General features: G+C 31.8%; 1 protein-coding gene across 4 annotated transcripts in view; it reads right to left on the bottom strand.

The window, feature by feature from the left end:
* The window catches only part of LOC114328607 (neuronal acetylcholine receptor subunit alpha-7), a 1,048,703-nt gene that overhangs the window by 63,492 nt on the left and 960,660 nt on the right, over positions 1–24,551 (bottom strand). For 3 of the 4 annotated variants that reach the window (XM_050663684.1, XM_050663683.1, XM_050663681.1), the window contains exon 8: positions 12,491–12,577. The exons of the other annotated variant lie outside the window; for it this stretch is intronic. In XM_050663684.1, the coding sequence (XP_050519641.1) occupies positions 12,491–12,577 (87 nt within the window). The remainder of the gene's footprint in view (positions 1–12,490; positions 12,578–24,551) is intronic. 4 annotated transcript variants of the gene reach the window in all.

The following is a 24,551-nucleotide window of genomic DNA, read 5'->3' on the forward strand; positions in this document are numbered from 1 at the left end:
GCAGAGAGTAGTGTACAGAAAACCAGATTCTTGAACGATTTTTAGTACTTGAAATTAGCAAAACTTAAAATTGCTACCGCTTTAGTCCTAACATATTTTGCAGACTCCCTATCTTTATCAGCTACTGATCCCGTTTTATGAAAATTTTCAACTAGTTTTAATACGTAATAATAAAATTTATTATATAATTTCGCCGTTCTTGCAAACTTTCACTTTCAAAAAATATGGAAATAATTTCAATGCGCTCTGCGGTAGAATAAACAGTTTCAAACGAATTTGAGGAAATACTTATTTAATATCGCTGTTAAACGCTACCAACAACAGTTATAATGTAAATAAATTGATGGTATTTCACAATAATAGAGTTAATGTGAAAAAAATCATGAATGACTGAATTCTCCAGAGAAAGACTTGTCTAATGACGTGTCACACATGCTTTTTCGTTTTTTTTTTAAGTAATGGTTTGTGGTACTCGAAGGGAGGAGGTTGACAAGTAACAGATAAAATTTTTCACAAAATCAATGATGACGTAGTAAACTGACAGATTTACACATAAAGAAAAGTAATATTATATTATACGAATATACGACGAGCAATAATGCATAAAGTTACAAATTATTAGAAATTATTATTTCAGGAAAAAATTCGGATAATACTAATAAGAATATAAGAAAGTGCTCATTTATGATCAAGTAATAGAAGGGAATTGGAGATTTATGTAGATTTATCAAAAATAAAAAGAGTTTACAAATTGATACTTAATATTTCATAGGGATAATCGATCAAAATAATGTGTAATAGTAATATAATCACATTATTACAATTATTTATTAAGGAGAAGATCCTGTATTGACCAGATTGCTACATCACGTATCATCATAGAAGAAATTAAAGAAAATAATGCAGCACTGATAATGACATTTGTAGACTTTGCCAAAGCTTTTGACAGCGTGAAATACAAAGCTCTTTGGAACATTTTAAGCCACGCTAAAATCCCACCTAAAATCATTAGAATAATACAAATCATGTATAACCGAACAACCTTCTAGGCATTACATATAAGGGTCAAATGACGAACAAAATAGAAACAGAGAAGGGGGTAAATCAAGGCTGTATACTCTCACCACTACTCTTCAATATATGTCTCAACTACATTTTATATAAAACCATAGACAGAAAAAACGAAATCCCCTGGAACTACTTAGATGGCAAGAAACTGGCCGATATGGAATATGCAGATGATATATGCCTGGTATCACATATAATAGATGATATGAAGAACATGCTACGTAAACTGGAGAAAGTGGCGGCAGAAATTGGTCTCCGAATATTATAAATGTCAATAAGACCGTTGAGATGAGAATAGGTCAATTCCGACAGGAAAAATTATATATTAATCAAGAAGAAGTAAACAGGTACAAGAATTTTGCTACCTCGGAAGTATAGTTGGCGTACATGGTGGCATCTCGAGGCAGGCATTAAACATCGACTTAGAAAAGCAGAAGCATTTGGAACACTCTCAAACATATGGAGGTCAACACAAATTATTAGTCAAACCACCAAAATAAGACTATTTAATACTAATGTTAAAACAGTATTATTGTATGGATGCGAGAACTGGGCAGTAACAGAGGGAACTGTCAAAAAACTACAAGTATTTGTAAACAGGTGCCTCCGAAAAAATTTGAAAGTACAGTCGAACCCGCTTATTGGAATAGCCTTCGTGCCAAGCAAAAGTATTCCTATAACCGGGATATTCTAATAACCGATCATTGGTGGCTAGCAGAAACGTTTCAAGACCTCAAATTTCTATTCCTTAAACCGGGACATTCCTATAACCTGTATTTTAATAAGCGGGTTCGACTGTATATTATTGGCCCAAAATCATAACAAATCAAGAACTCTGAAAGAAAACCAAACAAGAGCCAATTAAATGGCAACTAAACGGAAAAGATGGAATTGGCTGGGACACACCCTAAGGAAGGACAACGCAGACATAACAAAGAAAGTTCTAAAATGGACAGTAGCAGGACGAAGAAAGCAAGGACGACCCGCAACGACCTCGAGAAGAACAATTGAAGCTGACTACAAAGGTATGAGAAAGAGCTGGGGAGAGGTAGCAGCTATGGCTAGAGACAGAGTCCAATGGAGAAGCTTCGTGGATGCTCTATGCTCCTTTACGGAGTAACAGGAAATAATAGATATACAGAGTGGGCCAAATAAAAGAGTCCACCTCGATATTTGGCAGTATTTATTAGATTTTAAGGAAATAAAAAAACAGCTCAATTTTTGATTTAAGGGGGACACATTTTTACGGTACATACATCTGTCATTTGTCAAACCCCTCCCTTCCACTTCCCCCACCACTTAATTTTAAATAGGGAATAGGGGTCGTGTGCTAGCTCATTTGAAAGGTTATTGAATTCTCTATTCAGTAATATCAACATTAACATAATTATTTATACAGGCTAGCCAAGAAAAAAATATTTTAATTAAATTAATTGACACAAAAGGAAGAATGTATTTAATTTATTTAATTCAAAATACATTCTACTGCTTGTCACAAAACAGAAAAAATGTTTTTTGATAAATAGACATTGCTTTTCGCTTAATTTCAATGTTCAAGCTGCCACCCATCTCCCTCTTGGTAGCTCTTTAAGCAACAAACAATGTTTATTTATCAAATAAACATTTTTTTCTGTTTTCTTTCAGCAGTAACAGTATTGTGAGTATTCTAAACAGTATTCTGAGTTAAATAAATTACATACATTCTTCTTTTTTGTCAATTAACTTAATTCAAAATAATTTTGCTTGGACACCTTGTGTAAATGATTATGTCAGTGGTAATATTACTGAATAGAGAATTGAATAACCTTTCAAATGAGCTAGCACATTACCCATATTCCCTATTTAAAAATAAGGGGTGGAGGAAGTGAAAGGGAGAGGGTTGACAAATGACAGATTTATGTACCGTAAAAATGTGTCCCCTTTAGATAAAAAATTGACCTGTTTTTTATTTCCTTAAAATCGAATAAATACTGCCAAATATCAAGGTGGACTCTTTTCTTCGGCCCACTCTGTATATATACCTAATATATTACAATTATTTTGTTATTCTAATTTTATAATAATAAGGTTTTGTTATTTTAATTGTAATTTGTAATTCTATTTTCCGTTTATAAAATTAATGAAAATGAATAATTTTTGTGCTTTTATAAAATTGATATGCTTTTCGTGGAAACCAAAGAAATTTTAAGGAGTAGAGTGGAGAGTACTCTCTCCTCTGGCAGTGATAAGAGCTTGCAATTAGCGAAGTTTGAATTAGATTAAATTTTGGATTACATTCTACGAAAGATTGCATCCATGCAGCGAAGCTCCCTAAAATTTCTTGTGGCCATCATATGTCTCCGCAAACATCTGACCATCTCATATCAAACATGTAGACTGTAATTTAGACTTGGACTGTGAACTAGACAAACAAATCGCAAGATTGGAACCTCGTCATCAGTATCTCATTACTGTTGAGTCATCTCCAGGAATAACCATGGACAGTATTTGGTTTTGTAGATCCTCGTTTAGGTACCTTGCGCAGTAAACATGTCATTCTTGATGAAGACTAACTCAGTGCAAACGTTAAAAGATATTCCCTTCCATGCCATAACTGATCCTCCACCAAATGGAAGTCTTTTGGGAATACATGCTTGAGCGTGTCTCTCACCTATCTGTTCATTGTCATATTCTTACAAGTCTATCTAAACTCTTAAGACATAATCGCTAATAATCGGAAACAATACAAGTAATTTCTTCCGTTTGATTCATAGATAAGTATTCTCTCGCAAAATTTAATCTGGAAATCTGATATTCATTTTTCTGCAATCCTTCTTATGATCTTCATTTCGTTGGTCTCCAGATGTCTTTGTGTTTTGCTTGTATATGGTCTTGTTTCGGACGTGAAAGTCATAACTGACATGAGCCATGCGACAAATTCGGAAGTGTTGCGGAGGATGAACAAGGAAAAAGAGCTTATGCTTATAATAAAAGAACGGAAAACACAATGTTTTGGTCACATCGTAAGAAATCAAAAGTATGAACTGCTACAACTTATAATCGAAGGCAAAATCAATAGGAAACGAGGGCCAGGAAGAAGACGCAACTCTTGGCTTAAAAACCTTCGACAATGGATAAATATGACCTCCATAGAACTATTCAGGACGGCTGCAAATTAAATGGGCAAATGTAATGGCCAATGTCCTTAAGGATACGGTACCGTAAGAAGAAGTCATAACTGGCCTAATAATTGACTTATATATTCGGGCCTTTGTCCGAATTAATATAAATATACCTTATATAGTGAGGAGACTAATCTTTTCGTAGCGCCGTCATCTTCTTCTTCGTCTAGCCATTCACGTCCACATCTGAACATGAGCCGCTTCAAGTCTTACTTTCCATTATTTTTTATTGTACGCTACTTGTAGCCAAGTTTTCCCGGCAGTCCGTTTCAGGTTACCTGTCCATCTCATAGGAAGTCTGCCTCTGAGTCTTTTGTGTTGGTCTGTTGGTATGGTCTCCAGATTAGAATTGTTCTGTGCCATTTGTTTAGATCGCCAAGCTACATGTCCAGCGTATTCCCATTTCAATTTTATTGATTTTTGTACCACATCGGTGACTTTGGTTTTCTGTCTTATCCATGTGTTTGTTTTCCTGTCCTTAAGTGATATGCCTAGCATTGCTTGCATCACATGTTGAGTGACTCTGAGTATATTCATATTCATTTTTGTGATTGTTCATGTTTGCGCCCTATATGTTAATATCGCAATAATGCATACATCAAAAAATACTCCTTCAATATTCGAAAGATTTACACTAACTTTTCTCGTGGTTTTGCGTTCGTATTCTCCATAATGATCTATGGGATGGAAGTTTGGATCCAGTAGAAAGCATATTATAGAAGAATACTGAGAATAAGTTGGTCGGATCAGTCAAAAATGTCGAGGAAAAATAAAAGAGAAAAAAGTTTTAACGCTAGTAAAACTAAAGAATTCAGATATCTAACAGGCTGCATGGGAGGTAAGTGATAAAACTTGCTTCCAATAAAAATCCAGGAAAGAAGGAATTATGAAAGGATATCTAGTTCTCAGTAGAACAATTTAAGAATCTTGTTTCGTCGACCTGTTGTGACCAGCAGGCATTAAAAATTCGAACTGCCCTGATGATCGTCAACTTTCTAGAGACTTGAAGTTTTTGAAAGTAAAGGACTACATAAAGAGACAATGGTTACAGAAAGAATGGTGATTGCTAATTGTTGTAAAATAACAAAAAAACAAATCAAATGGTGTTGGAGGAGATATGAAATATATTTAGTCATACATCTTAAAAAATGCAAATTGAATAATATAAAAAATGTGATTAAAATTATAGACGGGCGTTTACCCCCATAATTTACCCCCATAAGAAGAGCATCAACCGACAATATATATTTGAATTTCTAATGCACCAAACTTTTATTCGATTCTATATATTTTTCAAAGTTCAAATGAATTTTTTTAATGTTTTTCAGGTGAAAATAATAAATTATAAAAAAAACACTTTCACCGAATCGTTTCGGAAATAATTTTTATGCGTATCTCGTCGAAATAAACACTTTTATTTTTTGGTAATTTTTCCAGAAATGCTCCTCCCTGTACGAGTTATTTGCAATACTTTGTTGAAAAATGCCTTAATTAGTCATTTTCTATATATTTTTCTAAAAAACTACTAAATGGATTACAATTCTACAGCAAGACTTATAATCTTTAAATCCTCAAGTATAAATAAGACTATTTTGATAAGAATAATTAGTTTATATCCTATAAAACATAGTTTTAAATTTAAACAAATAGGGCACATTCAAAAGAAGGTATATTCTGAATATTTGGATCCATGTTTTCAGCGAGATATAAGCCACTTATTCTTCCAAAGATTATAAAGCTTTTTGTAGAATTGAAATTCATTTAGAAGTTTTTTGGAAAAACAAATTCCAAAAAATCACTATTTGCCGTTTGAAAATAATTATTGATAGCACAGTTTTTATGATACAGGTCATTTACATTTTATGTTGTATACAAACATAATACAACATAAAATGTAAATGACGTGTGTCATAAAAACTGTGCTATCAATAATTTTCAAAGGGAGTAAGTATAATTAAGGCATTTTTTCAATAAAGAAGTTGCAAATAACTCGAGAAGGAAGCATTTTTAGAAAAATTACCAAGAGAAAAAAATCAATTCCGAAGAGATTCGGTAAAATTGTGTTCTTTTTTTATAAATTATTTGTTAATAACAATTGCCGGCACACTTGGAAACAATACAAAAAAACAATTGAACGTAGAAAACTATATAGAATCGAGTAAAAAGGTTTGCTGCATTAGAAATGCAAAAAAATGGGATTAATCCGTTTCTAAGCGTTTTTTTAGGGGTATACCGCTCGCCTACAATATTTACTACAGAGAAAACGTTGATTAAATGTTTGATAAAAAATTAAAGGGGTAGGGTAGGCGTATATTTTCTTACAATTTTTATGTTGCTTAATTTATTTTGTTAAAAAGTGGTATATCAGTAAATCATTAATATACTTATGTTTTAGTCTCTAAAAGTAATTTAAATTTGAAAATGACAAGCTCTACATCCTAAAATGAAATTCTCTATCCAGTTTGTCTAAGATTAACAAGATTTCTGAAATAAATAAAAAAAAATAAAAAAATTAAACACTCAATTAAAGAAATGTGCAAATGCACAATTTTATATTGACTGAGGATTATATAAAAACAAAGCCTACGGAATTTTTTCTACTGTGAAATGTTACCAACTGACATTAAGTCACAGAGTGAAAAATAAACACTTTTTTTTTTTAATATTTCAGTGTTTAAAATATTTGAACAAGACGGCCCTCCTTTCCAAGTATCCGGCTCCCTTCCCGTTTAAACGTTTGAGTCAAAGAGGAAATGTTTGCGGCAATTAACCGCTTTAATAATCTGTCATCCCCTTTTTACCAAATAAATTACGTTATACCCAAAAAATATACAACAACATTATTACCACTTATAGGACTATAGCTCAGTAAAATAAAATCACAATGTAATTCCGTACATGTTGGAATACATTTTTTATCAAACTTTATGTCAAAACAAAAGTTATTTTCAAGAAAGTATATGATTCATATGAAGGGATCATTGTTTAAATGATTAAAAATGGGCAATTTTTGCACAAAATTTGCTTTTTTAACTGCTGCGGTAATTAATGTTTTTATGAAGGTTTTTACGATTTTTTTCTGCGTAACTAAAAAGCAATTTTTTTTATATAAGCCTTACTAAATTAAATTTGACCATAAATTTATTTAAGTAATTGTAAATTAACATTGAAAAACAAATTTACAAAAAAATTATTTGCATTATGAATGAGCACTATAAAACATTTTATTTTTCAGAAAACTTTGCGTTGTTGTAGCAGTATAAAGCAAAAAAATTGATTTAAAAATATTTAGTAGTTTATTATATAATTAATTTGTTTATTAGATATTACGACTTTTTCAATTGCGACAACGCGCTTGTTGTCGATAGAGCATATATAAATTTTAAAGATCTCATTTTTTTCCTCCTATGTATATTTTCAATAAATACATTGAGAAATCAAAATTTCAATTAAACCCCCAAATGGCGTTTGAAAAGTGTTGTAATTTGTTTAAAACTTGTTTTTTAATAGCATCGCTGAGATTATTAACAATTTAGACATTTTATTTCAATATTCACGTTCCTGGTAATTTTTCACAAATTTACAAAAAAAAAATTTTTTAGGATCATTTTTTGCCAAGATAACTTTTTCAAATTTAAAAATTCATAATTTGTTTATTTATCACCATTAACATATAAAAGTGCGAAAGTACATCTATCAACCCTAGTACTTAACAATGCCATTTATTCATATAATAAAAATTATAGAATATTTTGAAAAATAATGATTTTCGTAACGACCGTAAATGAAAACTTTTTCTCTGAAAAATGGTGGAGGAGTAGTTTTGCAATATTTCCGTTAATAATGGGCAAATTTTAATGTTTTTTTTTTAAATTGGGTTAGCATAAAGAATTTTTTTTTAAATTTTTTTCAAATTCATATATCAATTTGTTTTTATTTTTTTCTACAAAATTTTATTGTTAATTTAGTACTATTTTGTTAAATTTTTAATATAAAAATTTGTTCTAATACTGTTTTGTGGTTATCTTTTTTGCCAATTTTCATTTATCACAAAGTTAGAGAAAAAAAATATTACATATTACATATAACAAGTTAATGAATATTTATTGCAAGAAGGGTTATGCAGATGTTATTGTTTTTATATGCTACCTCAAATTAAAAAAAAACTTTAAAATTGGCCCATTATTAACGCAGTATAGCAAACTACTACTCCTTCACCAATTTTCGGGCCAAAAGTTTGCATTTAAGGTCGCTACGAAAATCATTATTTTTCAAAATATTCTACAATTTTTACTACATACGTTTAGATGGCAAGTGTTGAGTTGATAGATGTACTCACGCACTTTCAAATGTTAATATGGATAAATAAACAAATTATTAATTTCTAAATTTGGAAAAGTTGTCTCGTCAAAAAATGGTCATAGAAAAAGTTTTTTTTTGTAACTGTGTGAAAAATTACCAGGACACGAATATTGAAACAGCATTTCAAATTTTTTAATCCCAGCAATGTTAGTAACTATTTGTTATTTTAAACAAATTACAACAATTTTCAAACGCCATTTTGGAGGGGAGTTTTATTGAAATTTTGATTTATCAATGCATTTATTGAAAATAAAGATACATAAAAAAAGATCTTAAAAAATTATATACTCTATCGGTCACAACCGCGTTTTTGCAATTGAAAAAAGTGGTAGTATAAAAAACACATTAAATAACTCATAAACTAGGTACTGAATTTTTTCAATCAATTTTTTTTGCTTTATACTGCTACCACAACGCAACGTTTTCTGAAAAATAAAATGATTTATAGTGCTCATTCATAATGCAAAAATATTTTTTTGCAAATTTGTTTTTCAATGTTAATTTACAATTATTTAAATAAATTACGGGTCAAACTTAATTTAGTAAGGCTTATATATAAGATTGTGTCTTCAGCTATGCATAAAACATCGTAAAAACCTTCACAAAAACATGAATTACCGCAGCAGTTAAAAAAGTAAATTTTGTGCAAAAATTACCCATTTTTAATTATTTAAACAGTGATCCCCTCATATAATTCATATGCTTTCTTGAAAATATATTTTGTTTTGACCTAAAGTTTGATATAAAATTTATTCCAATATGTACGGAATTACATTTTGATTTAATGTATTATAATCTTATTTGATCGGGCTACTAGGCCAATACCTCAATACTCAAGACTAAAATTGCTTGCATTCCAAGAGAAAGAGAACAAAAAAATGTATAAATATTATTACACGAACACCTATTTATAAAAATGATGAATGGGTTGCACATGTGACTAGAAATAAAATTCATCAGACCTACTCACAATTTATTTGATTGTGCCAAATGGACGTTTTCAGGTCCATGTCCATTTTCAGGTCTCCGGTAAAGTCAACTCAAAATCCTAGATCATTGTGATTTGACCTTACAGGAGGCCTGAAGATGGACTGTAAATTGTAGTATCCGAAACGTCCGTTTGGCATTAAAACATAGATTGTAAGCAAACCTGAAATTTATTTTAACAACCCGCATATTTATAAGTGAATTTAAATTAAATAAAGGGCCTAGCCGGATAAGATGATGAAAAATGCCCAAAAACGAAACGATTTCCATGTACGCCACTTTTTAGCAAATATATTCTGAAATTTTTAGCCCCCTAGGTATTCACGTGACCCGCCTAGAGCCTAATTGGGCTTTTTAGGTTTTTATTTTTTATCTCAGCCGCATGGAGAGCTAGCGAAAAACTTTAAATAAAAAAGTTGCAGCTTTCAGAAACTTCTTAAAAAAATTTTTTTTCGGGAGATTTGAAATTCAGAACGATTTCAAAAAGAATAAGTTTAAAAAAACTACACTGTAACTGCACAAAAAAATTTTGCACAATATTTTACCTTGAATTTTTTCAGATTTTTTTAAATGGGCGCAAATCAGCGAAAATGGGTCCTTTAAAAAAACCGCATTTTTTCACTTTTTTCGCTTTTTAGATAAAATTTTATACAGGGTATTTAAAAAAAGGTTACACCATCTCTTGGATAGTTAAAAAACTAGAAAATAATTGGGGTTTGTTTAGTACAAAATTTTTGAAACGCCATCCATTTTCAAGATACAGGGCGTTGAAGAAAACAAAATTTTTACATATTTTTTACGATTTTGCCGAAACTTTTGGCAGCACTCTAATAGAATTTTGTAGGTTTTAAGAGGTAGGTATTATGCATTTGTTGACATACAATTAAGAATTTTAGATTCATCATTGGCGCGCATACGAATAATGGTTTGAACTTAAAAAAAAAAAATATTACGCCACAGATATTCCAAATTAAAAATAATTTTTGAATTTCTGGTTCAATTTGTGACAAAAAATCTATTTACCCTTTTTTCATGCGATACGCCGTTTTCGTGCAAAAAATAAAACATCTTCACCCTTACAAAGTATTCGAACCAAGTTTCTATGTACATATGCACCCATATAAAGACTTTTGGAAAAAATATTGTGCAAAAATACACGTTATATATTTTTTTTGTGAGAGCGAGTGTCTTAGTTTTTTTAGAGTCATCTAAAATTTTAAAATCGTTCTAAAAATTCAAATTTCACAAAAAAAATCATACAGAACTTTTTGAAAGATACAACTTTATTATTTCAAGTTTTTCGCTAGCTCTCGATGCGACTGAGATAAAAAAATAAAAACCTCAAAAGCATAATCAGGCTCTAGGCAGGTCACATGACTACCTACGGGGTTAAAAATTTCAGAAAGTGAGTTTCTCTATATGTGCTAAAAAGTGGCCTATATGGAATTCGAATCGAGTTAAGGGAATTTTTCATCATCTTACCCTGCTAGGTCCCTTAAAAACCTGTTAATAAAGATTAATATTTACATAAAATATTTTATTTGAAGATACTTGTAGACGTGAGTTTTGAGATATTTGATCAATACCTATAATAGTAATAATATAATTTTGATTCATTTTGCACAAGTGACCATAAATATCTTAATGAATTGTACTGACTAATAAAGTATTGGTACAATTTAGTTCGATTTTTCCAAAATATTTCCTAGAAATAGTTTTCTATTTAGTCGTAATTAGTAATTATTTATTGCACCCACATTTTAAGCAACCATTTTTTAAATAAAAGCCAATTCGTTTTCCCATTATTATCTAAAAATGCCAGCACCCTCATAAGTTATTTTAGTTTTGATCAAAAGTCAAAGTTTAAAGCAAAAATTTTAAACTGCAAATAACACTACAAAACAATTGTAAAGATAAAATTGATAAAAAAACACAAATACAAAATTACATTCCGTAACAAAACACAACGAGACCATATCCAAACTAACATAACAGCACTTCTTCCAGACCACTTTTTGCCCTAAAACATTTCTTCTTTGATCGCCACGTCATAATGAAATAAAATGAAGTCTACAGAAAAATGGACGAATGTAACAATATGTTTACGAAAAAATCTCTGAGAATTATATACGTATATACATATAATATATTATATATATGTATACATATATATGCATATAGTATTCTTATATTATCATCGGTACTTTTTCTTTGACGAAGATATTTGGAAATTCCTTACTGTCATATTTTACTGGAAGATGTTGGTATAGCAGGTAGATTTCGACCAGTCTCTATTTTTAAAGAAATTGTAGGAAAAATTCGGGATATTTGACATCTCTGAAATGGTTTTATAAAATTGACATTTATTATTTATTTTGCTTCTTAAAGTCACATACAGTTGAAATAAGTACAAATATAGAGTTATCATCTTCGGCTAACTATTTAAACGAAAATACCTATTAACTACAACAAATTTACTTCATGCAATTCAAATATATCAAAAAACTAATAAGCAATATTAAAAATCCAAATTTTACAAAATTTAAAGCAAGCAGATAAAAATTTTAAGTTTAATTTAATTTAATTGTTAAAACAATAAAAACGAGTGAAAATCGGGATAAAGTAGGTTTAAATTGATGGGAATATAAATTTTAAGGGAGCATTTCAATATAATCCGATGGATTTATTAGGTTCAAATGATTTTCAGAGATTTTATATCGGCAAGAAGCAAATAAATATATTGCTATATTCCCCATTTCATCCTGTAGCCTTCACTAATCTATCTAAGGTGCCAATAAAGCTGAACCCGCGCGGACACAACAATCACAAATACACAACGATACATAATTCATCAGGCAGCACTGAGGATGTATAGCCAGCACAGGCAGGTCAGACAAAATAACGATTGGTACCTAACAAGGGAATGGCATCAGATACTTGGGGCAAGGTTTCAGCCACGAGGTTCAGGAACACAGTCAACGATAGCAAGATGGTCACTCCTGCAACAGAACATAGCTTATTACGTCTTCACGACCTAAAGTTTAGTTGTACTAGATGAAAGTGGGTATACCATGCTTTCTTCTTATAAATTCCTAGAGGATGGGAGCCCTCAAACCATAAGGTAAGTCACTTTAAAATACAATATCAATTTTTGTTCCGTCAGACAAATTTATTCAATTAATACACCTTAAACATAAAAACTTTTGGTTCCTTGAACTAGTAACTACAATTTGAAATTTAGGCCTTGTGCAGTAAATATTTTTAAATAAATATGTATTAAAGAGCAAAATGCCTTTGGATGTTTAAGTTAGGAGTCTACAATAAATATCTAGCCAGTGATTATATGTATAATCTGTGTATTGAGCCACGTCATAATATATTGCGCCTTGCAAGTTATTCATAACATAATTAGCACAATAAACCTTGGGCCTAACTAATAGAATAACAAAAGAACTTTTAGGAAAAATTCGAACTGATTCTTCACGTAGTCTATTTCTACGATTATAGTGTCTCTAACAGTTTGATACCATAGGAGAATTCTATGAGGTGTGCTTATGGTTAGTAATCGATAAGTCTGGGATGACTACTACAGGTATAAGTAAACTCTATACAATAAAGAAATTCATTCAGAAAGCCAAAAGGAATTCATGGAGAGAGTTTTTCCAAGGAGATTACAGATATCGCTGCCTGCTCTCAAATTCATAAAGTCCTGGCAAAGGATGGTGCTAGCATTAAATAATTCTAGCATAGATGGTGCTAGCATTAAAGAAAGAGGGAATTCTTAGAGAACTCATAAACACGCACTTTTTGGTCTCAACAATTCTGAATGATGCATGCAGGTGAACCGACATAGACCAATGGTCGATTAAACCAAGTTCTTTAGATTGGTAACAGCCACAGCAATGTAGCTGTAACAAAATCAAGTAAAATTATATGGGTTGTAAACAAATATTAGCCATATAAGTCTCCAAGGACCGATGTCATATATCCGATACTTTTGCATATGGGATTAGAGCTTTTTGATATCATAGAATTATTGATAACACACATAAGCAAGTTCCTCAAAGCCAGTTTAGCATGGGGGACGTACCGGAAGTATGGCAAAAGGTTAAAGTCATTTAGGTCTAAGGTAGATAAAGTATCAGACCTAACACCAAAGTCGTATACTCGTAGGCAATCGTATTTTCTATTACAAACGCTGAAAAAGCTTCTGGATAGATACATAAGAGATGGAGTGCTAAACGATAATCTTCTAATCGTCAATATGCATATCAACCTAGTAAATCTATGGTCTCAGTATTGAATGGTCTAAATAGGCTTATCTCATAGACAATGGAGGACAAAGAGGTAGTAATGGCCGCTTTTTTAGATATTGAATATTGATATGTTACTCCAACTCTTTAGGTCAATGAGTAGACGAGACACACCTGCGTCAATATGCAGATGGATAAGGACATCTCTTAAATATAGTAAAGCAACCATCAAAGCAAGAGCAAGTGGAGGCTGTAAACAAGAAGACGTTCTGTCAACTGTACTTTGGACAATTTTGGTAGAAGCTTTTCTCAAAAATCTGTCCACAAAAGACTTTTACTGTCTAGGATACGCTGACAATATTGCAGTCGTCGTTACGGGCAAATTTGCCCAGGTGGTGTCTGGGAGTATTCAAGCAGTCCTAAATATGGTTGATAGCTGGTGTAAACAGAGAGACTGATAGTCAATGGTCAAAGAACACACAGCGTGTTCAGAAGAATAAGGAGAAACATTTGATCATGACCTACAAAACGTGCCTAATATAATAAGGAACAAACTTGGTAACATCATATATCAAAACAATAAACAATGAACAAAAGGTCTTAAACAGAGCCCTGAATCTCCCCAACCTTGTTTAAAATTTAGGTATACTGCCCTTTAAAATAGTCGATAAAAAAATGCAGCCAAATGGGGATACTGATAGAAGACATGCACTTTTGTACAATCTTCTTCGTCGATGATTAGGTAGTTCTTGCCGAATACATGCGAGACATAACATACGTGATTAAACAGAAATATATAAAAAACACAATACATAATAATAGGAGGTTAGGGAAAAGATTTCGAAACAGAAAACGGAATAATAAAACATTTTGAACGGTATAAATACCTAGAAGTTATAAGAACTGAAATTATAACTACTTACTGGAGTCAGACAGGGATGCGTGCTTTCTTCGTTTCTTTTTAACATAGCTATAGACTATACTAAATGGGAAATAAGCCACAATTTAACTAAAAAAATGGTTTTATTAACGTTTCGACGTCCACATCGGACGTCGAAAAAGCTTCAGAACAAAATAGCTATAGACTATGTTCTCTCCAAACTAGACTCCGACACAAGAGGGATACAATGGACGTTAACCACACGCCTAAGCGATTTAGAATACACCGACGATATCTGCCTATTAGGACAAAAGTTCCAAGATGTGGCTGACCAATTGGAAACACTTTCCACTGAAGCCAATAAAATAGGTTTGAAAATCAATATTAGTAAAACCAAATCCATGAGAATAATGCAAGAAACAACACGCTATTTACTATCGACAACATGCAGATTGAAAATGTGTCAAACGTTACGTATCTTGGAGTAACAGAAAACGGAGGTACAGAAGACGATATTCCTATGAGGATACGAAAAGCTCAGCAAGCATTCAGCATGTTCAACCCTGTTTGGAGGTCTAGCGAATATACTACAAGGACAAAGATCTGAATATTCCAGTCAAATGTCATGTATGTTCTACTCTATGGATGTGAAACCTGGAAAGTGAAAAAAACCCTGATAGACAAACTGCAGGCCTTCGTTAACAAATGTCTACGAAGAATTGTCCGTATTTTCTAGCCAAACATCATCAGAAACGAAGATCTCCTACACCTGACTCAACAAAAGAGGGTAGAAAATGAAATAAAGTCCAGAAAGAGGGGTTGGATCGGTCACGCACTCCGACAAAAAAGGTTTCTGTATTGAAAAGACTGCCCAATAGTGAAATCCCCAAGAAAAAAGAAAAATAGGTCACCCAGCACAAACTTGGAGAAGATCCATCATGAACGAGATAAGAGGTCAAGGAAAGTCTTGGAATGAGGTGAAGGCCTTAGCGCAAAATAAAAATATATATATAAATTCTAACAATAAAGCACTAAAAACGTTTGTTTTCTATACTTCTACAAAATTTATTACAACTATGTGACTACAGCTGTTTCGGCAGAGTGCCTTTCTCAAGTGATTTAGATTACTGTGGGTTTGCCTTTTTAAAGTCTTTAACTGAAGAGGTTGAGGAGTGGGGAGCTGTTTGTCTTGAGTTGGTCATTCAGAATTGTATCTGTATTTTTCAATTTATTAATTTCCATAGATTCTAATAAAGACAGCTTAAGGCCTTTATTTTGAATATGCAGAATTTGAAACTGTTCATTAACAGAATGATTATGATCTAGAAGGTGAAGTGCGTATGTAGAAGTGTCTGTTTTTCTATTGTTGAAAGTCCTTTTGTGTTCTGCTATCCGCTTGTCAAAGGTTCTGCCAGTTTGACCGATGTAAGTTTTCGGACAGTCGCCACAAGTTAGTTTGTAAGCACCACTCTGTAGTTGTTTTCTCTTTCGGCTCTTATTGTTCTTAATATATTTGCTTAAGTTGTTGTTAGTTCTGAAAGCTGGTGTTATTCCTTTCTTTTTTATGTGTCTGGCTATTTTTGTTGTTATCTTGCAAGTATATGTGATAGAGCAGAAGGTATTGGGTTCTTTCTGTGGTGGTGGATAGACTAATTTCAGGGCTTTCTTATGGAGTTTTTTGTTTAAAATTTTGATAATTGTTTGTTCGTTATAGCCATTGTTTACTGCTATTTGTTTAATTATGTTCAGTTCTATCTCGAAATTATTTTTTGACATGGGAATTTCTGTCAGTGTATGTATCATGCTATGGTAGGCTGCTAGTTTGTGTTGTGTAGGATGGGATGATGAATTGTGTATAGTTGTGTCAGTATGGGTAGGTTTATGATATATGGAGAACTCATGTTTGTTGTGTAGTCTGGTAATTGTTACATCTAGAAAGTTTATGGACTTATTCTGTTCTGTTTCTATTGTAAACTCAATATTACTATGAAGTGAATTAATGTATGATATCATAGAAATCACTGATAGGATAGATTCATTTCATAGTAATATTGAGTTTACAATAGGGCTTTTCATCGATTGTCATTTGTTTCGAGCTTCTGTCATATGTTGTATAATCTGTGTATAATATTAATATACACGGATTATACGACATATAACAGAAGCTCGAAACAAATGACTGTGAATGAAAAGCCCTATAGAAACAGAACAGAATAAGTCCATAAACTTTCTAGATGTAACAATTACCAGACTACACAACAAACATGAGTTCTCCGTATATCATAAACCTACCCATACTGGCACAACTATACACAATTCATCATCCCATCCTACACAACACAAACTAGCAGCCCACCATAGCATGATACATACACTGACAGAAATTCCCATGTCAAAAAATAATTTCGAGATAGAACTGAACATCATTAAACAAATAGCAGTAAACAATGGCTACAACGAACAAACAATTATCAAAATTTTAAACCAAAAACTCCATAAGAAAGTCCTGAAATAAGTCTATTCACCACCACAGAAAGAACCCAGTTCCTTCTGCTCTATCACATATCCAAAAATAGCCAGATACATAAAAAAGAAAGGAATAACACCAGATTTCAGAACTAACAACAACTTAAGCAAATATATTAAGAACAATAAGAGCCGAAAGAGAAAACAACTACAGAGTGGTGTTTACAAACTAGCTTGTTGTGACTGTCCAAAAACATACATCGGTCAAACTGGCAGAACCTTTGACAAATGGATAGCAGAACACAAAAGGGCTTTCAACAATAGAAAAACAGACACTTCTACATATTCACTTCACCTTCTAGATCATAATCATTCATTTAATGAACAGTTTAAAATTCTGCATATTCAAAATAAAGGCCTTAAGCTATGTTTATTAGAATCGGTGGAAATTAATAAATTGAAAAATACAGATATAATTTTGAATGACCAACTCGAGACAAACAGCTCCCCACTCCTCAACCTCTAAATCACTTGAGAAAGGCACTGTGCCGAAACAGCTGTAGTCACATAGTTGTAATAAATTTTGTGGAAGTAAAGGAAACAAACGTTTTCAATGTTTTATTGTTAGATAAAATGAACTTCCATCAAGTAACGGTCGAATCCATCAATTATATTATATAACTCGTGCATAGGTTGGATAACCTTGGACCTTTCCTTGGATAATAAGTCTTTCCGTATTTTCTATATCTGATCTGATAACATGTCCAAAGTATTTTAATTGTTGGAGATGGACTTTGTTGGAGAGCTGTTTGCTGACCTTTAGCTCACGTATAATTGAATTATTTGTCCTGTGGTCGGTCCACGGAATTCGTAATATTCTTCTCCAAAAGAACATTTCAGTGGAATGTAGCATCATTCAGTTACAATGCTTCTCATTTGCTAGGCATCTCTCGACGGCTCATCTTTTTTAAGTATTAAGGGGAATTTCAAAATTTCAAGAATATTGAATATACAATTGTAAGGGCAAAGTCTAGAATATCGGGAAAACGGTCTACTTTTAAACAAAAATCGACAGGTATCTGAATTTTCATATAATATTGACGCAATTTCTAATAAAGGTTCTGTTTCGTTTTTATTTAATCACCTTGCAAATGAATTGTTTTTAATACTCATCGACATCAGAAATATTACCTATTTGAAGGACAGATAATTAAAGTTGTTAAAATTATAGATACCTAATAATCTATCTTTGGAAATTTTTTTTATTATTTTTTTAATAAATTGCATTTGATAATTTTTAAATATAAGATTTGTGCTTTTATTAAAAATTACAAGAATGGCTCATATTGCTTTTTATTACCATTTAAAATACTCTGGAAATACAAGATTCTAATATTTTGAAAATTTTTCTAGGCACAATTTAAAATTGTATTAGTTCTTTGGAACCTCTATAGTTCAATGAAATTTGCATTCAAGATATTAACTTTAGTATTTAGATCAAATAAAAAATTGATGCCCCTCGATTTATTTCAACTTCTGAGTATCCCCAAACAGCAACTCAGTGTCTCACTTACCTGTCTGAAGAGATTTATTATACAGGGTGTTTCATTAAGAATTGTCCATGTCGTAACTGGAGAAACCTTAGCACAAAATACGAAGATTTAACACAAAACACTTAAATAGAATATCCTTCCTTACCGAGATACATATTGTTTTATTACAAATGTTCTAAAATGATTTTAGCCCATTGTTAAAGCACCTTTTATTATTTTTTGTTAAAACTTGACACATAGTTTATACATGTTAGGATACTTTAATTAATCTTAAAAGATAGTTTTCCGCTGTTACCAGAGGCGTACTGTAGGGATATATACTTAATTTTCGCCCCTTTTCCTCCTTACAATCTACGCCACTGTCGTAATAATCATTTTAGCATGTTTTTTGATTCTTCGTTACTTTTTACGTAAATATTATCCTGTTGTCTCAATGCGATAGAGTAGTAGTTTTCAAGTTATTTGGGTTTTAATGTAATGGATTCAATAAGATTATATGTATTTAAAAACATAATCTTATTGAATGTAGTTTTACATAGTCTTATGGAATCCATTATCTTTAAACGTAAATAACTTGAAAACTACTTACTCTATCGCAATGAGACAAAAGGATGATATTTATGTAAAAAGTAACAAGGAATAAAAAAAACATGCTGAAATGATTATTACTATATTGGCGGGGGAAAAGGGGCGAAAATGAAGTATATATCCCTACAGCACGCCTCTAGTAACAGAGGAAAACTATTTTTTAACACTAGTTAGAGTATCCTAACATGTGTAAACTCTTTGTCAAGTTGGAACAAAAAATATTGGAAGGTGTTAAAACAATGGGCTAAAATCATTTTAGAATATTTGTAATAAAACACTCTGTATCTCGGTAAGGAAGAATATTTTATTTAAGTGTTTTGGGTTAAATCTTCGCATTTCGTGCCAAGTTTTCTCCAGTTACGATATGGACAATTCTTAATGAAACACCCTGTATAAAGCAGATTACTGAATGCCGTTCCATGACCACCATCACTTCACCTATATGCTAGGGAAGGAAAAATAAAGCAAGTTTTGGGGAAGTGTTGTAGGTGCATGCTGAAATTTGTAATCCATGTTATGGTACACACATATAATATATACAGCGGGAGGAACAATATTTACCCCATAGAGTTGTGTTGCTACTAAAATTTGAATAAATAAATAAATAGTCTATTAATAAATCAATATAAATGGCGCGGCTTTAGTACGAGGAAGTACAAATTCGCGTTTGTCGTAAGATACGAAAAAAATTTATTTAGGTAAAAGTTGAGACGTATATAGGAAAATGATTTAAAATATTTTCAAATATACAGGGCCACCCGTATTGAGAGGGTGAAACAAACTTACATTTTTTTAATGGAACACTGTATATTTTTACATTTTTAGATTCTCCTCGATGTTTCTTTCCTGAAATATATGATTTTGTAATGTTATAAAAGGTAGTTTAAAAGATAATGACGGATTTTTATTAATTACGTACCAATCTTCACACCCTGTAGAATTGTAGTGATTTGACACCTAAAAGTCTATTAATGTTCAAATGATTTTTAATATAGCCCAATATTGTTGGAAATTATGAATATAGAGAAATGTTTAATTCTGGTATAAAGGGTTGGTCGAAACTCAGAATGAGTATTTTCTGACTTTTCTGAAATGTCTGACCCTCTATTTTAGTATGGTAATGAAATGCTACTTTATATAGCTAGTGCTATAAGTGCTATAAGCACTTATATTTGTGAGATATTCGTGATTATTTAAGCCAAACATTAATTGCAACAGCAATTACGCGAAATATTAAGTTGGCCGTGAAAATATTCAATCAAAATAATTTTTCGAAAACAAAATACGTAATAATCTAGATTGATCTTTAATTTACTAATATTGGATGAGATATCAAAATAACTAACTAATTAAGATTGTTGGACGACAACCAAAAGGAGAGGCTTTCAAAGTTTACTAGAATGGTTTCAACGGACTAGACACGTAGATTACGAGAACCCTCGTACTAATATGCTGATTCTCAGTCACACTAAGTATTAAATTTAATTCATTCTCTTCATTTACAATAGTTTTTGTTCGATCACATCTCTGGTAATCTACTTGTCAAAGCGGTTGAAACCGTTCTAGTAAACTTTGATAAATACAGGGTGTAACAAAAATACAGGTCATAAATTTAATCACATATTTTGGGACCAAAAATAGTTCGATTGAACCTAACTTACCTTAGTACAAATGTGCACATAAAAAAAGTTACAACCCTTTGAAGTTACAAAATGAAAATCGATTTTTTCCAATATATCGAAAACTATTTTTTTGCGAGAGATATACGAGATTTTTTGTTGAAAATGGACATGTGGCATTATTATAGCAGTAGTATCTTAAGCAAAAATTATAGTAAAATTTGGACACCCGTTAAAAATTTTATGGGGGTTTTGTTCCTTTAAACCACCCCAAATTTTTGTGTACGTTCCAATTTAATTATTATTGTAGTACCATTAGTTAAACACAATGTTGTAAAACATTTTTTACCTCTTAGTACTTTTTCGAAAAGTCAGTTTTTATAGAGATATTTTGAATATTTGTCAAATTCACCACATATTTGTATATGGAAGTACGATTATGGAGACTTGGTAATAATATGAAAATTTATTTATGATTTACATTTTTAACCATCTTAAAAAAGAAGCCACATCTCGATAAAAGGTGCCTTATCGAAAAAATACAAAGAGGCAAAAAAGTTTTAAAAACACTGTGTTTAACTAATGGTACGGCAGTAATAGTTTAATTGGAACGTACATAAACATTTGGGGGGTTTAAAGGCACAAAACCCCCATAAATTTTTTATGTAAACATATTAAAAAAGAAGCAGCATCTCGACTAAAACTGCCTTATCGAAAAAATAGTAAGAGGAAAAAAAAGTTTTGAAAATATTGAAGTTAACTAATGGTACCACAAAAATAATTTAATTGGCACGTAAACAAAAGTTTTGGGGGGGTTTAAGGGAACAAAACCCCATAAAACTTTTAGGGGGTGTACAAATTTTACTATAATTTTTTTTTAAGATATGCCTGCCATAAGAATACCACACGTCCACTTTCAATAAAAAATCTTTAATAGTTTTCGATATACTCGAGAAAATTGATTTTCATTTTGTAACTTCAAAGGGCTGTAACTTTTTTATGTGCATATTTGTACTAAGGTAAGTTAGGCTCATTCGAACTATTTTTGGTCCCAGAATATGCACCTTAATTTATGACCCGTATTTTTGTTACACCCTGTATATCTTCTTGGTTGTCGTATATCAGAGAATTGCTGATGATAAATTCTTATTGCTACTAGCACATTTTTGTTATAATATTCTAGCACAAAAACCATATTAACACATTCGCTGCCTATTGAAGAGGATGGAACTCAGCTAGGATCCATTTTGTCGAACGGCACCTGACTCAAGTAACCATATCACTTGCTGGCTTGTGAACGGCACCTGACTGCAGTAACCATATAACGCGCTGGTGCGTGATCAGCAGCGAAAGGGTTAATCAGTTCCCCCTTAGAAAAATTTAGGTTAATAATAGTAACAAAGCAAAGTCACAGCTAACTAGTTAGAATAGTGTGTCTTTTTATTAATGTTTTACACACCAACAATCTTAACTACCTCGGTATTTTGCTATCTCATCCAGTATTATTAAATAAATTATCAGTCTAGTAGATAATTATGTATTTTTTTTCTAAAAATTATTCTGTTGAATATTTTCACGGCCAACTTAATAAAATTTCACGTAATTGTTGCAATTAATGCTTGGATTAAAGAATCACGAATAACTCGGAATTAAAGCAATTAGGTGTCTAAGAAATAAAAAAGTACCATAAAATAGTACAGTCGAACCCGCTTATTGGAATAGCCTTCGTGCCAATCCAAAGTATTCCTATAACCGGAATATTCTAATAACCGATCATTGGTCGCTAGTAGAAACGTTTCGGGACCTCAAATTTATATTCCTTAAACCGGGATATTCCTTTAAGAGGTATTCTAATAAGCGGGTTTGACTATATTTCATTACAATACTAAAATACAGAGAGTTCCAGACAAGAAAACTCTGAAAATACTCACTCCGAGTTTTTACCAACCCTGTATACCAAAATTAAACATTTAACTCTCATTTGAACATAACTAAATTTTTTGATTTCAAATCACTACAAAATTCTACTTATTGTGAATATTGTTACGAAATTCATAAAAAAACATAAATATCTTTTAAACTACCTCGTATAACATTGCAAAACCTTATATTTAAGAAAGAAAACATTGAAGTGAATTTAAAAATGTAAAAATGTACAGGGTGTTCCATTAAAAAAGTTTGTTTCACCCTGTCAAGATGGGTAGCCCTATATATTTGAAAATATTTTTAAATTGTGGTCCTATCTATGCCCCAACTTTCACCTAAATAATTTTTTTTCGTATCTCTTACGACAAACTAGTAATTGGACTTCTCGCAATAATGTCGCACCCTGTAGATATTCTTGGATTTTGAATAAGTTAAGATTTTCAAAATTATAATAGCAGGAGAAAAACTGCATGGGGGAAATATTGTAGCGTTTACAGACTTGTCACTAAATACACTGGACGAAATATCAACGTTGCGATTAGTGACTCCATCGTAGTGATTAATATTAAAGTTAGTTGCTGCTATATTTAGTGGTGCCGAAGTGTGACTGAATAAATGATTAGGTCTATAGTACATTGCATAGAAACCCCAGCGTCATTAATTATTTAAATTTATCGGTTTTTAACCAGACAATGAATGTTTTATGTATATTGGCGAGGTTTGCAGAAACATGATATTAAATTGCATTTTACTATAACCAAAAAGCCAAAAAGCTTACCCAGTAAAATGAAATACTGAAAACTAATGTTTTTTACTGAAATATGTATTTTATATTCGTTTAAGTTATTATTGAATAGCAATTACCTATCTAAGGTTTAAACATCTGTCACTTAATGGCTTCTATTTTCGGTTTTTAAAGCCCAAATTCTAAAATTATTGATATGGACGTTTATTATAGACGAGGGCATTAAGCACAAAATAAATAAATTTTTAAATACAGCACCTAGTGACTTGCAGTTTTTTGCATTATGTTTAGGATGATGCCAGGAAAAAAGTCTACTATTCAAAATGGGTGGAAATGCATAAATGCCCTGTAAAGTGCATAAAATGCATCCAAAATTGCATAAATATAAAAATAAAGTCAAAATCAGTATACTAAGGAACAAAATTTATTATTTGGGGGTTTTTGTGGTCACTGAATACGATTACGCAATCAGAACTGACTCCCGGATCACCTGGTTCCCAAGGTCAGTGCAAAAAACGTCATCTTCTGGAGTTTCGATGGTTTTCGGCGTTGAATCGATGCAAACGGATTACTCACGTGTTTTAGGGATCACTAAGTACTAATATGCCATCAGAATTGACCTCCGGAGTACCTGGTGCCCAGGGTCGCTACTAAGGCACGTCATCTTCTGGAGTTTTGAGGGATTTCGGCACTAAATTGATGCAACTGGACTATTTGGGGGGTTTTTGAGGTGGTTAAACACGAATATGTCATCAGAAGAGACCTCTGGATCACCTGGTGCTTAAAGTCACTGCAAGGGACGCCATCTTCTGGACTTTCGAGGGCTTTCGGTATTAAATTGGTGCAAACGGATTACTCGGGGGTTTTTGAGGTCGCCAAACACGAATTGAATTCATTCCGGAGTACCTGGTGCCCAGGATCGCTACTAAGGCACGTAATCTTC

Source organism: Diabrotica virgifera, chromosome 10 (assembly GCF_917563875.1).
Source record: "Diabrotica virgifera virgifera chromosome 10, PGI_DIABVI_V3a".
NCBI lineage: Eukaryota > Metazoa > Arthropoda > Insecta > Coleoptera > Chrysomelidae > Diabrotica > Diabrotica virgifera.